This window comes from Parasteatoda tepidariorum, chromosome 6, assembly GCF_982258835.1.
Source record: "Parasteatoda tepidariorum strain Cologne lab strain chromosome 6, Ptep-v5.0, whole genome shotgun sequence".
In the NCBI taxonomy this organism is placed as follows: domain Eukaryota; kingdom Metazoa; phylum Arthropoda; class Arachnida; order Araneae; family Theridiidae; genus Parasteatoda; species Parasteatoda tepidariorum.
The window spans coordinates 42,832,542-42,846,012 of record NC_141760.1 but is presented as its reverse complement, the minus strand read 5'-3'; the positions used below and the strand labels follow the sequence as shown (position 1 = coordinate 42,846,012).

General features: G+C 27.1%; 1 protein-coding gene across 5 annotated transcripts in view; it reads right to left on the bottom strand.

Annotated features, from left to right (window-relative positions):
- The window catches only part of LOC107445688 (dual oxidase maturation factor 1), a 116,718-nt gene that overhangs the window by 89,043 nt on the left and 14,204 nt on the right, over positions 1-13,471 (bottom strand). For all 5 annotated transcript variants that reach the window (XM_087165748.1, XM_087165746.1, XM_087165744.1 and 2 more), the window contains one exon: positions 4,141-4,427. In XM_087165748.1, coding sequence (XP_087021874.1) covers positions 4,141-4,308 — 168 coding nt within the window. In that variant the 5' untranslated portion in view covers positions 4,309-4,427. The remainder of the gene's footprint in view (positions 1-4,140; positions 4,428-13,471) is intronic.

Here is a 13,471-nt window from a genome sequence, read left to right as displayed (position 1 = left end):
TCCAAATATGGACATATTTCTTTATAGAATTTGGCTGTTTTATTTATTAAAAAAAAAACATTTGAGTATAGAGACACAAAGAAATGAGTTGGATGGAGAATACAAATTACTGTAGAAAGAGCTAGAATTGGCTATAATGTGTTAAACTTAATTGATGTATACTGTATTGAGATGTCATGTCTCACAAGATTCATATAAGATTTCAGTATCATAAACTGCAACTTTTATACTGCATAGTATCATAAACTGCAAATTACGCATATTTTTAAAAGGTTATAGCGAAAAAAATTTTATACAAAATTGTGAAAAATTGTATAAAAAACCTTTAATATGATTCAACAAGGGCAAAAGTAACTGGTTTAGTTTTCGATTATCTATCAGTAAATCTGAAAATAGTTATAGCATATTTTCTAAATTCTGGCTAATGATAAAATAAAACTTTTTTTTTTAAAATTTGTTCAAAAGATTTAACGAATTTATGTTTTGGTTCTGTAAAACATACAGAATTACAACAAAGATGCAAGAGCAGCGATGGCTCAGGGCATGGAGCGTTCGCCTTCCAATGAGGTGAACCGGGTTCGAATCCCAGCAATGGCTTTTCGATACGAATCTGCATCCGGCTAGCATCGACCACAGTGCTGACGTGAATTATCCTCAGTGATAGACTGATCATGGGTTAGAATCTCTTTGCCTTCAGGCTAAACGGGGGAGTTTCTGGCGGTCTTCCTCTCTATGTAACGCAAATGCTGGTTAGTTCCATCAAAAAGTCTTCCACAAAGGCAATTTCTCCCAATAATAGATCTAAGAGTTCTCTTGTCTTCTGGATTGGGTTCAAAATTTGAACAGTAGTAATGAAAACAAAATTTGAACATTAGTGAACTACGAATTTGAACATTAGTAATCGTAAACTCGAAAATTTGTTCGGGTGTTCAACGACTGTTATTAAATAAAAAAATAATAACAAAGAGGCGAAGAGTCACTGTGGCTCCGGGGATGGAACATCCTTATCCCAATGAGGTGCCCCAGGTTCGAGTCCCAGCGATAGCTGGTCGATGCGTGTTCTGTCCTCGGCTCTCACCTATAGCAGTACTAACTTGAAATATTCACAGTGGTAGACGGATCGTGGGTTAGAATCCCCCTGCCGTTGGGCTAACTGTAGGAGGTTTTCGCGATTTTCCTCTAAATGTAACACAACTGCTGGCTAGTTTCATCAAAAAATCCTCCTTGAAGGCTAGTTTGTCTCGATGCTCAATCCAGCAATTTAATTGTCTTCTAGGTTGAACTGAAAATTAAGACTACGGAGTGGAACATTGATGGTTGTAAATTCAGAATTGGGTCGATTGTACAACGACGGTTATAAAATAATACAAAGATACAGAAGTGGGAAATGAAAAAAAATTTGACTACCTTTGCCTTAACAATGTACAAAAAACACATTATCAAAAACTATATAATTAATCTAATGAATTAAATAATAAAAATAGTACAATGCGAAATTGTCTTATACTGTATTGCAACCTAGCAGTGTCAATTTAATGAAAATGTGAAACATTTAAGTGTAGTCTCCTTCTTTCGAAGTAAAATTAAGTTACTATTATTCATTGTAAAAATATTCTCCGATTCTATAGTACAGGGAGGGACCTAATAAACATTTCTTGACCTTATTTGCCTGCAATGATGAAACGAATAATAGTTATGTTTTATTCATCAAAAGCATTTAGGGTGATTCTATTTTGTATATGCGTGCTACTGGCGAAATTACATAAGTCATCTTCGAGAATTACACCTCTCTGTTCCTTAATGAGACTGTTTCTAATGATTAATGTTGGCAGTTGGGAACTAAAGGGTTCAAATCATTAAATTATGAACGTCAACGCAACTCAATTTAAATGGATTGATCGAAATGTAAGTGTATTAGATCAAGTATAACCTTTTACAAAATATATTATCCCTTAATAGTGATTATTTTTTAAAATACAGTTTATAACACTTATTGACTGTAATAATTGCGATTTTTAAAAAGTCCATTAAACATTTTTTTTCATAAATTTAGTCTCAATTAAGTTAACGAAACTAATATAAAATTATTGGACTGAAAATTAATCCTTTGTAAAGCAGTTTACTATTTATTTACCGTAATAAAAATGAAATAACAAAAATATGCCAAATTTAATTACTTAGATGTAATAATTATAATTACATGTAATTGATTATAATTTATGATAATTATTATTACAAATTTAAGTATGTTTATAAGCAATTGTAATTTAGGATTAAAATTGCAATCAAATGTACTATAAATGCAAGCCGTGGAATGCAGAAGGGTGTGGTTACCTGGGGAAAAAATGAATCGGGGAAAAGAGAGTTACAATGTCTGGAGGGGGCAGAAATAAATCTTATTAAATTCTAAGATAAAAGCATTGAAATGATATTTGTATTAAAAAATCCTACATTATTTTGATATAAATATATGATTTTCATCATAAATGTATGATTTTTCTATAAATATATTATTTTTGTGTAAATATTAAAATATTCTTAATTGCAAAAATATTGAAGTTTTAATAACTTAAATCCCCTTAAATCAAAAATCGCTTTTGATTCTTCGTAAAATATTGCAGCTAAACAGAGCGTTTACCTAATGAAACATTTGAATTCCTAATATAAGTAATACTAATAATCTACGAGCAATAACAAATTTTAAGTTTAAATGTGCTAAATCGTTAATTGGAGACCCCCTTCGACTGGATGCATGAGGCTGTTACCCCTTTTGCCACCCTTCTCTCTCTCTGTCTCTGTACTCAAACTGAATACAAGTAATTATCTAATAGTAATAGTAATTAACAATTATCTAATTATTATGACTGGTTGTATTTTTAGATCAATAACAAGGGTTTCTGATATAAAGTAATAATGTTTGCTTTTTATTTTAATTATAAATTAAACGAATTATTTTCAAAAGTTTGATTACAAAATATTTTGTAACTAATCAATTACATTTTTCTCCACTTTGTTAAGTAGTTAATTTCATATTAAGGAAATATGATGTTAAAGTAGTTATATTTCTGAATGGAAAAGGATGTTCCTTATTTGTTAACTACTAAACTATTAGTTTAGTTCTGAGAAGGAAATTATGTATTTTGTCTACCAAACTTTTTCGCTAAAATCTATAGTTTTTTTGGTAATTTAAAAAAAGATACTTTTGGTAATTGAAGAAAAAAGAAAAAAAAGAGAACTGTAAAAAGAAACTTTTTAATTTCTACGTCTCGCTTTCACCGTTCTTTATTTACTTAACTGTTAATCTAACAGAAAAAAACGTATGTAATGTTTTTGTAAGACCATTACGTGTTTTATTTCAAACATTTCGCTGGGAATCATATATTTGATATTTATTTTTAAAAAAAAAGAAATTTAAACCCTCTCCTTTCAAAGCTATTACTTCCAATGAATTGGGACTTTCAATAAATTATTCTGAACACTTCTCTCATCAACTCAGTCAAATTAAACTTTAAACTTACATTTTACCACCTTTAGAATCCGTCATTTTTTCGAAATTGGTTTAAATTTTAGAACTACATTCCTTTTCAAATCAATGTTTTTGCCTTCTTTATTAAGATTATTATTCCATATTCACATAAATTTTGCTGTAAAATGTTAAGAATATCTCTGCATATATGTAATATTTCTCTGAATACGCATAATTTTTCGATATCCATGAGTAGTCACAATTTAGATATTTTAAATGTTACCTCTGGTAAAATTTCTTTCACAATCCTTTGTACTATTGAAAGGACAGTTCATTTTTCATTTTGTCTTTCATTAAAAATGCCAATTCCATAAGAGAAATGCGAATTTCTGAATATAGTGTTGAGATGGAATCTAGCCAAGGAAGTTAAATGGTTAGAACAGACCTTTTTGTTCAAATATTTTATTAGTAGTGACAGAAATAAAATTATAACTATGATCAGAATCAGATTTGAGGTATAGAAGTAAGGCTCAACAAATCATATTTATTTAATTTTTGTCTTGCTTAAATGACTTAAAGTTAAGCGAAGTAAAAACTTTTGCAATTTTTTCCAGACACTATTGACGTAAAAAAACTTTAAAAAATGTAACATATAAAAAGAAAGGTAGACCCACCTCTTTCCGTATACCGGGAAAGATGAGCAGAAAAGCAATGAAGAGCGTCGAAAACGTGACATAGATGAGAATATTCCGTATATCTTCGACGACAGGAGTTCTGTTCGGGTTGGAATACAAAGTAGGACCACCGTCCACCCTGAAGGCGTCAAACCAACCTTTGAGCATGCTGATTGATTATCAGCCTCACTTTCTCAAAGGTGAGTGAGTCTTAACACAAAACAACTTCCTTGTTCGGCACTTTCTTGAAGGACCGATTTCAGTACCAAACATATGGGGTCATCCTCCTAAAAGTGAAAGTAAAAGACTGTGTCAAAAGAAGGTGAATTTAGTATATAAGCCATTATTAGAAGTATTGTGACATTAAATGATTCAATTAATGAGTATCTGGAGAAGTATTTCATTATCTTTGACCAAATGCTGAAGGGTATGTCTTGTTTTGATGTATGTTTACTAAATACATCATTAACTGAGAGTAGATTTAATAGGTCAAACGGGAATATTTTATGAAGATAGTATGAATATAGATGGTAGTTTTTATCGTGGAAGAATTTCAACATAGATGCAATTAAGTAAAATTATAAGGTAAGATTGCTATTTAAGAGAACATCTAAATAAGAGAAATCTTTGTAGAAAATAAAATAATGCAAGAAAAATAGGTATATTTTTTTTATTTTCTTTTTACCATTTCTATATCAGCGTTCATAACTTTCTTTTCGAAGTTGTAAAAAAAATAATTTTAATGCCGAACTCTTCCCAAATTGAATATCGCAATGGATATTTCAAATGTTTGGTAACAGCGAATTCTAGTTTCTATGATCTGTTAATTGATATTGCTTTATTTCTTGTCTCCTCGGGATAGTGGCAAAGATAGACAGGTAAATTTTACAACATTAATGCTTTATTTGTAAATGAGATGACGAGTTTGTAAATTGTAGTAGAATATGAAAGATAATCTTAATAATCAGTTTATTTTAAATTAATTGAATAGATTGCACAAACAAAATCTATAAACCAATGATTTATGAAATAGTTTCGATTAGTGATTCATTAATAGAAATGAAACTTTTAGTTGAGTGTCTGACGACATTATCTTTGACCAAATGATGAAAAGTATGTCTTGTTTAAATGTATGTTTACTAAATACATCATTAACTGAAATTATATTTAATAGGTCAAAAGAGAATATTTTATGAAGATAGGATGAATATAGATGACAGTCTTTATCAAAAAGGAATTTCAGCATGCTTACAATTAATTAAAATTATAACGTAAGATTTCTATTTAAGAAAACATCTAAACAACAGAAATCTTTGTATGCAATGAAATAATACAAGATAAATGGGTACATTTCTTATATTTTCTTTTAATAATTTCTATGTCAGTTTTTATAACTTTCTTTTTGAAGTTTTAAAAAAGTAATTTTAACGCCGAACTCTTCCCAAATTGAATATCGCAGTGGATATTTTAAATGTTAGGTAACAGCAAATTCCAGTTTATATGATTTGTTAATTGATATTACTTTATTTCTTGTTTTCCCAGGATAATGGCAATGATAATCAAGTAAATTGTGAAATGTTAGCGTTTTTATTTGTAAATGACATGACAAATATAAATAAGTAGTTTTTGAAATGTAGAAAAATATCAAAAATAATTTTAAGATTATTTTAAATTATTCAAGTTGATTACATAAACAATTTATGATAAACAGTGAGGCAAAAACAGTAATTTATAAAATACTTTCTATGAATGATTCATCAATGAAATGCAACTTTTAGTTGTTTCTTAGCACAAAATCTATTATAAAATGTCGCAAATTTTCACTAAATACAAAAATATCTATTAATCATTTAAAAATATTTTAATATGAATTTCGTTACATGATTAAAAACATTTTTATCGGAAATCAAAATTTAGGTATAAAATTTTATAAATAAAAAGAAATTTTTAAAATATTTTTAGAAAATTGTTTTTTTTTTACCCATTATTCCTATTTTTAAATAAAATTTTTTGTAAATTTGCAATGAACCGATAAAAATCAAAAGACAAAATTGGGAAAAGATAAAATTTAGAAATGATAAAGAAGAAAAGAACAAATTATAATATATAAATAAGAAATAATAAAATTAAATCATGCATTATTATTAAGAATAAATAATATAATTCTTATATTATGATGTATTCTTAATTTGTTATATTAATATTACATTATTCTAACTGTTCATACTTCATTAAGAATATCTAATATGAAAACGAATATCTAATAGAATTAAGAATGCATTCGTTTAAAAATAAATAAGAAAAATTATATTAAAATATTTTTATCTAGAATAAGGGTGAATCAAAGTTTAAATTTTTACAATTCTCAGCTCTTTATTCGGGACATATTTCGCTAATATTTCAAATTTAAGAAAAATCTTTCAAATAGGGTGGAAACAAAATAATTATTTCTATCTGAATATTTGTATAATAAAAGAAAAAATGCCTAGATAAATATTTTATTTCTTACAAACAATAAAGAAAAATTAAATTCGGTTGTACTTTTTTACATCTCAGGGTACAATATTTTTCAAACCAATGTATCTAAAATACTGACTTTTGTAATTTCTTATTGATTCTTTTTTTAAAAAAATGTAACTGCAATAAGAGCATTTTAAAAAACTTTAAATTAATCAAATTGTTAAACGTATTGAGATATAGTATTTATATTTAATTAAAAATCATTATAAATTGCTGCGTAGGGATAACTAATGATTTTTTTATGAAACTTTTCAAGCATCTTAGTATGACAATCTAATATTTCTAGTTATTATCCTTTTAATATCATTTAAAGTTCATTTTTTATTCATTTACAACTTGCTTAACTTTATTTGTTATCACAAAACCCTCATATTAAATCAAGTCACGATTGAAATAATTTACAAAGTTTAAAAAGAATAGCTACTACAATTACTATTGTACTCAAAAAAAGGTTTAATTACATCTTATAACACGTTTTCTCACTTCTTAAATACTTTGTGTTTTGTAAACATCCAGTTTCATCATTCTCTTTATCCGTTGTCTTTAACTGATCTATACTAATTAAAACTCCAATCAGCGATGAATTTTACTAAAACGTCAACTAGTTTTACTTTTATTTGTTGAACTTTACAAGCATAACTGCTGTGCAGGCATTTATCAAAAGAAGAAAAAAAAACTTATCAAAAATGACTTTCCACAACAGCATAAAACATAAGACGTCTACAATTTCTGTATTCTATAGGAAATTTAGTTTAAATACTTTAATAAGGCGTGGGTAATTGTGTATATGATGATATAATATGTTATGGAATTGAGATTATAGCATACTTTATTTGTATCACTTATTTCATGTAGGTTTTTAACTTATTATTTTACGTCCTCAACAATTCTAATTAAAAAATAAAGCTAACAGCAGCACTAAGTAACTTTAAGTGAAAGTGCAGGAGAATACTGGATGTCTCAAAAAAGTCTCGGCAAATTGTTTTGAAGGGTGTAGGACATGCAAAAAATACGAATTGCACAGCAATTTCTAAACGGAGACGTTAGAAAAAAGTGGTTGCGCGAGACGAACATCTGAGAGAACACGCACGAGAGCGTTTAAAGGGAAGTAATTTCATATAAGCTCAAATGGCGTACTAGGTTAGTACTATTCATAATGTTACAACACATGCTCGAAGTATTCATCATCAAGTGTGATGCATACAGGAGAGTCAGACGTAGCATTGATTACCACCCACATTTAAACACATCGGGAGTTTCTTTGATCGCATCTCAGAAGCAACTCAGATTAGTCTTACTACGACTTTCATAGTATGCGATAGCTTTGAGAGCTTCAAGCAGAGAAAAATCGAGGTGAATAAATCTGGTGAGCTTAAGGACCACCTTCGTTTCCAATCACCCTCAATCCTTACGCATGTTGCCTAAAAAATTGTCACACTTTTGAGACACTCCGCAAACATATTTATTTTTAATTTTTACAGCCCTCCGAAATTTCTATGCGTTTTAATGTTTTTTATGTTCCAGGCAATTAAATCTTAAATACTAGACTCAGTAATATTAGTACTCCTCAGTAATCTACCCATTCACACAAGATCCCATATCTCCTAAAGGCTCGGGACAACAACGAGCTAAAACCAAATCGCCTGTGCTCATTGTGATGGCTTCTCAGAGTTTGTTTGATTTTTTATGGACAAAACTTATAATTACCAATCATCTCTGTTCCTAATCTTCATTTTTATTATGATTGATGCAAATTGAATGAAAAATTTAGCATGCTTATCATTCAGTTTTCGCGACTTTTTTTTTAAAAAAATGGTAAATTTTCGAAATTTAAATTTATACTGGTATGATTAAAAATTTATTATTAATCATTTTTATTACAAATTTAATACTAAAAATCTAAAAACCATTCCTGATAGCAGTAAACTTCGTTTTTTTTTTGCACTAAAGATAGAATTGTTTAATTAATTATTAGCTGGAAAATAAAAATGGAATATTTCCATTTTAACCCATTTAGATATTATAGGAAATTCCATTTTTTTAGTTACAGTATAATATAGGCATTTACAATAGTTATCTTTATTCATCATAAAAATTAATTTAAATATTAAACTTAGTATTTCACGTTCTTACATGTTTTAAGAATTTCTTTCATAATACAAATGCACAGCATATGTCTTTAACTTAAAAGTTTAGTTAAGTTCAAAATTGGGATTTTAAAAATAATTGGAGAAATTCAATTTTTAAAGTTCCATAAAAGAAATCAGATGAAAGAATACTCAAATCTTACAAATGTGCCAAACAAATGCATCTCAAATGAATTTCAAGTAGTTAATTTACAGAAAATAAAGGGAAAGTTTTATTCCCTACTTTTCACACGTAAAACTTTAATCGCACAAAATAAATAATTTCCTAAACGCTGTATATTTTTCACTAATTTTATTTTTCGGTTTTTGTCAAGGAATCTATGGACATCCATAAAATATTAGTATTGCAATTAGAATAAACACTTTCTGTTGAGAAATTTTTTAACTACTCTAGTGTCTTAACTTGAAACGGTTATTGACAATTTAGAATTTATGAAAATTTATAATTATTCCATTTGAGATTAGTCATATGTTTTATGGTGAATTGAAGTTGCAAGTCGTGTAATCAAAATAAAACAAATTTCTTTAAAAACTAGCTTTCAACTAAATGTTTTGTACATTGATTTGTCCAATGGTTCACCATAGCATTAGGCACCATTCTTTCGTAAGTAAAATATTTTTTCAGGTGCAAAACATTTTTTATGTCTTAATGATTGTAATTTTAACATATTTCAAAGAAAATAATGCCACATTTATAAAATTTCTAAGCCTAAAAAAGGGTTGAACAATTTAATAAGATTGCGTCAATTTTTCACTGCGTAAAATAAACATTTCATAAATATGATTATAATCACTGGTTCTGCTTCCACACCTTACTCCCCAAATAGCATGTCCGGGCAAAGTTTGTTCCTTTACTCGGAATTGCGTTTGCCTCTTGTGGGAATTAAAATTAAGTTAGAGTATACAAAAGGGCATCAAACAATTAAATAATCACCAAGCACAATGATTCTTCGCTTTAAAAAATCGAAAAAAATTTTTACTTTGCGGAAAAATAAAAGAAATAAAACACTAGTCAAATTTCTAATGTTAAGTCGAATGCGAAAATATATGATTCATAAGGTAAGCTATATCTTTGCTTGTAGGACACCTTATTAACCTTTTTCTGAGAATTATTAACTACTGAGAATGAAAAATTATTTTTCAGTTATAATAACAGTTATTTTTGGTCAGGTAAGATAGAAATCAGAGTTTTAAATCACAGGTTATTTGTTCCTTAAACAAAACTGTCTTTCATTAGAATAATTGATAGGTTTCTTCCACATAACGGCATATCTGATTAAAAAACAAATGTCGTGAAAGCTTTGTCCTTGAATTGATTTTTATCAATCATATCTCGTGAAACTGGATAAAAGCCGCGGAAAGAAAAAAGAAAGTTTTTGGTGTATATGATTAGACAAGCAGATTTTGCGAAGCAGACAGTAATTACTGGAGGTTAATAAGAAATTTTCAGGTGTGCGGTGAAAAATGCAATTTACAATTTTCAAAATTTATGGCTTTCTTTTCTGCATTTTATCTATTAATTACATTTATCGTATTTTTGTAACTAGTAATGACAGTCTGAGAGTTCCATTGTTCTTTGTTCTTATTAGTAAAAATGTAATTTGTAAGCTGAATTTGTAGTTAGAATACTTTAAGTTTTTGTTCCATTCGAACTTTTATTGAAGAGAGGTATTTTTAAAGTTTAATTCTACCATCAAGAAACAAACGGCTTACTTATTTTTACTTATATTTCTAACTGTTATGGGCAGACCATTAACTTAAACAGGTTGAACACAGTTTATAATTCTTTAAGAATACTTTAAAACGTTACAGTACATGTTTAGTAACATGGTTACAATGAAAGCTGTTGTCAGAAAGTTCGGTGATCTTAGATGAAAAACGCTTTGTTCTTGTTTTCCAAATAAACAGTAATAGCTACTGAAAACTCAAGATTTATGGATTTTTAGCAACTCTAATTTAAAAATTGTTTTTACCCTATCTCACTAAAAATACATTACTCTTACGGAACTGAGTAGTTACTTTTGTTTAACTGTGGAGCACTTGTAAGTTTAATATTAAAGTAAAGAATGAAGAATTATAAAATAAAAGAGTCAAACATATTTAATAATAAAAAAATTTTAGATTTTTTGAAATATGTTTGAGCAACCAAAAATTTGTTTTGCTTATATATGCCATTTAAAAAAAAAATACTAAAAACACATCCCTTGATGATGGTACTCAATTTATAATTCAAGATAAAAAGAAAAAATGCAGAAGAAAAATAAATTAAAAAAACTTAACTAAAAAACTGAACATAAAACATAATTCCTAAAATAAACTTGGGATATTAATATTTCAATTCTATTTCATAAAAAAAAATCACCCATAATTTATGTTAGCAGGTTCCTTGGTCAGTTGTTTTTGGTCAGCGAAAATCTACATTTACGGTACAGAAAACCTATTTCATATTTTTCTTTAATATTTTAAACGTATAACCAATAGGATGATACGAAAAAAAAATTTATGTGTTGCCATTATTGTTTTGTGTAGAGGGTAAAAACACAAACTATGAAATCCTTTTTATCGGCATGTGCAAATGATTGAAAAATAACTGAAAATATTTATGATTAACAACTTTTCGATGGTCAACTCAAATTTACCACGTTTTAAAACTTTTAAATTTCAAATTGAATTATATACATATAGATTATATCTCACTTATAGAATATATATATATATATATATATATACATTATAGATTATATATCTCTTGGAGATGTAGAATAAACAATCAGAATGGGTGACAAAACGGTTTTTTAACTAAGCTTCTTTTTCCAGCTTATAAATTTCTAGACAAAAACCTAACTTCTTATATAAAAAACCAAAATAACTCGCAATGTTAACTAAATGGTATGTTAAAATTTCAAATGTTTTTGAGATAACTTGAAAAAGAATTTTTCTTAAGTTGTTTTCTATTATATCTTAATGATTTTACTTCTTCTTTGATAAGGAATCATAAAATTGCTTAGCAAAAATTAACTTTCAAAATTTAAATATTCTTAGTCCTTCGAATAGTTGGCATGGTTAGTGTTTTTTGCAAACAGGCAACTTTTATTTAATTTTTTGCATCCGTTAAAATTAATTTTTTTCTGGTTTCTGAATAAATTCATATGGGACATGTGTACGCTGTAAAAAAGCCGAATTAATGCACATTTTTACTGATGGTTATTATAAACTTTGCTATTACCATATTAAATATACCATATTTAGTTACATTTTAACTAGTTTAAACAAGAATAAATTAAAAACTATAAATTATAACAAGTTAATATACTGCTCAATGTGCTATTTATATAAATACAGACTTGTTTCTTTGAAACATATTTTGCCTATTGTATACCTTTTTGATACAACTTGAAGACTTATTTCAAAACAACAAGTTTTAAACATCGAATAACATTAAAACAATTAGCAGGTTTTTTTATAGAATGTATGTATACACAGAGCTCAAAGATGATCCCCGCGGGTGGTTTTAACAATTAATATTACAAAGTATGGTACTTTTTGAATGCTCTGTTTTCATTTTTATCGTGACTACTATGCTTAAAGATTATTATGAACTGACCATATTTTTACAAAAAATTGAAAAAGTACAGCTTTTTTGTATTTCACAAGAATATATATGTAGTAAGAAATGAAAAAAAGTCATTGTCAAATGTAACCTTTTTTTCTTAATTCTAAACATAGGTAGGTATGTTAAAATCTTGATATCATGAAAATAATGAACATATAATTCATTCGGTACAAAAACAAAACATGTCTTTATTTATACCATTTTTTTTCATTTGAAGAAACTTAAATACTTCTTTAAACAGCTTTCTTTATATTATGTTAAATCCTAGTACTATATCAGGGTATAAAAATTTTAGAGTTATCTTTATAAAGCTGAACAAATATCAAGAGCAGTTGAAAATTATAAGAGTGGTTTAACAATTTTAAAGTGGATCAATATTAACTTTTTAATTATATAAAGAGAGAAAATTCAAACGACGAATAAAAAAAAATTATCAACTAAGAATCAAAAATAAATTTAAAAGGAAAAGAATAAAAACCTATTTTTAGAAACGATTATAGAAACATCATTTGTCGTTTCTTGAAAAACCCTTGTGTATAAATAGATGAGTTAAAAAATAATATTTTATATTTGATTAACCTTGATACAAATACTCCAATTTAAAACCTGAAATCCTAATACTGCAATATTACAGGTGTTTCGTCGACTAAAATATTTAAAAAATTAATAAACTACTATTTTAGAGAATTAAGCAAATTATTTATTAAGAATAAAAAATAAAAAGGAAAGAATACGATATTAGTTTATTTCATTTGTGGATATAATTATTGAAACATTTAAATATCACTTGCCAATCTATAGGGAAAAAAAAAATAAGGAAATAGATGAATTTAAAAAAAAATTATTTTACAATTGTATAGCTTTGATAAAAATCAAATTTAGAACCGGAAATCGTTGTACTGCAATATTATAGGTAATACGTTCATTAAAATATTAAAAAAAATTATTAAACTTTACATTTATAGAATTAATAATAACTTTTAAAATATTAGTCGATAAAAAAAGAAATGGAAATTATAAAATTCAACAGTTTTAAATATCACAAAATAGA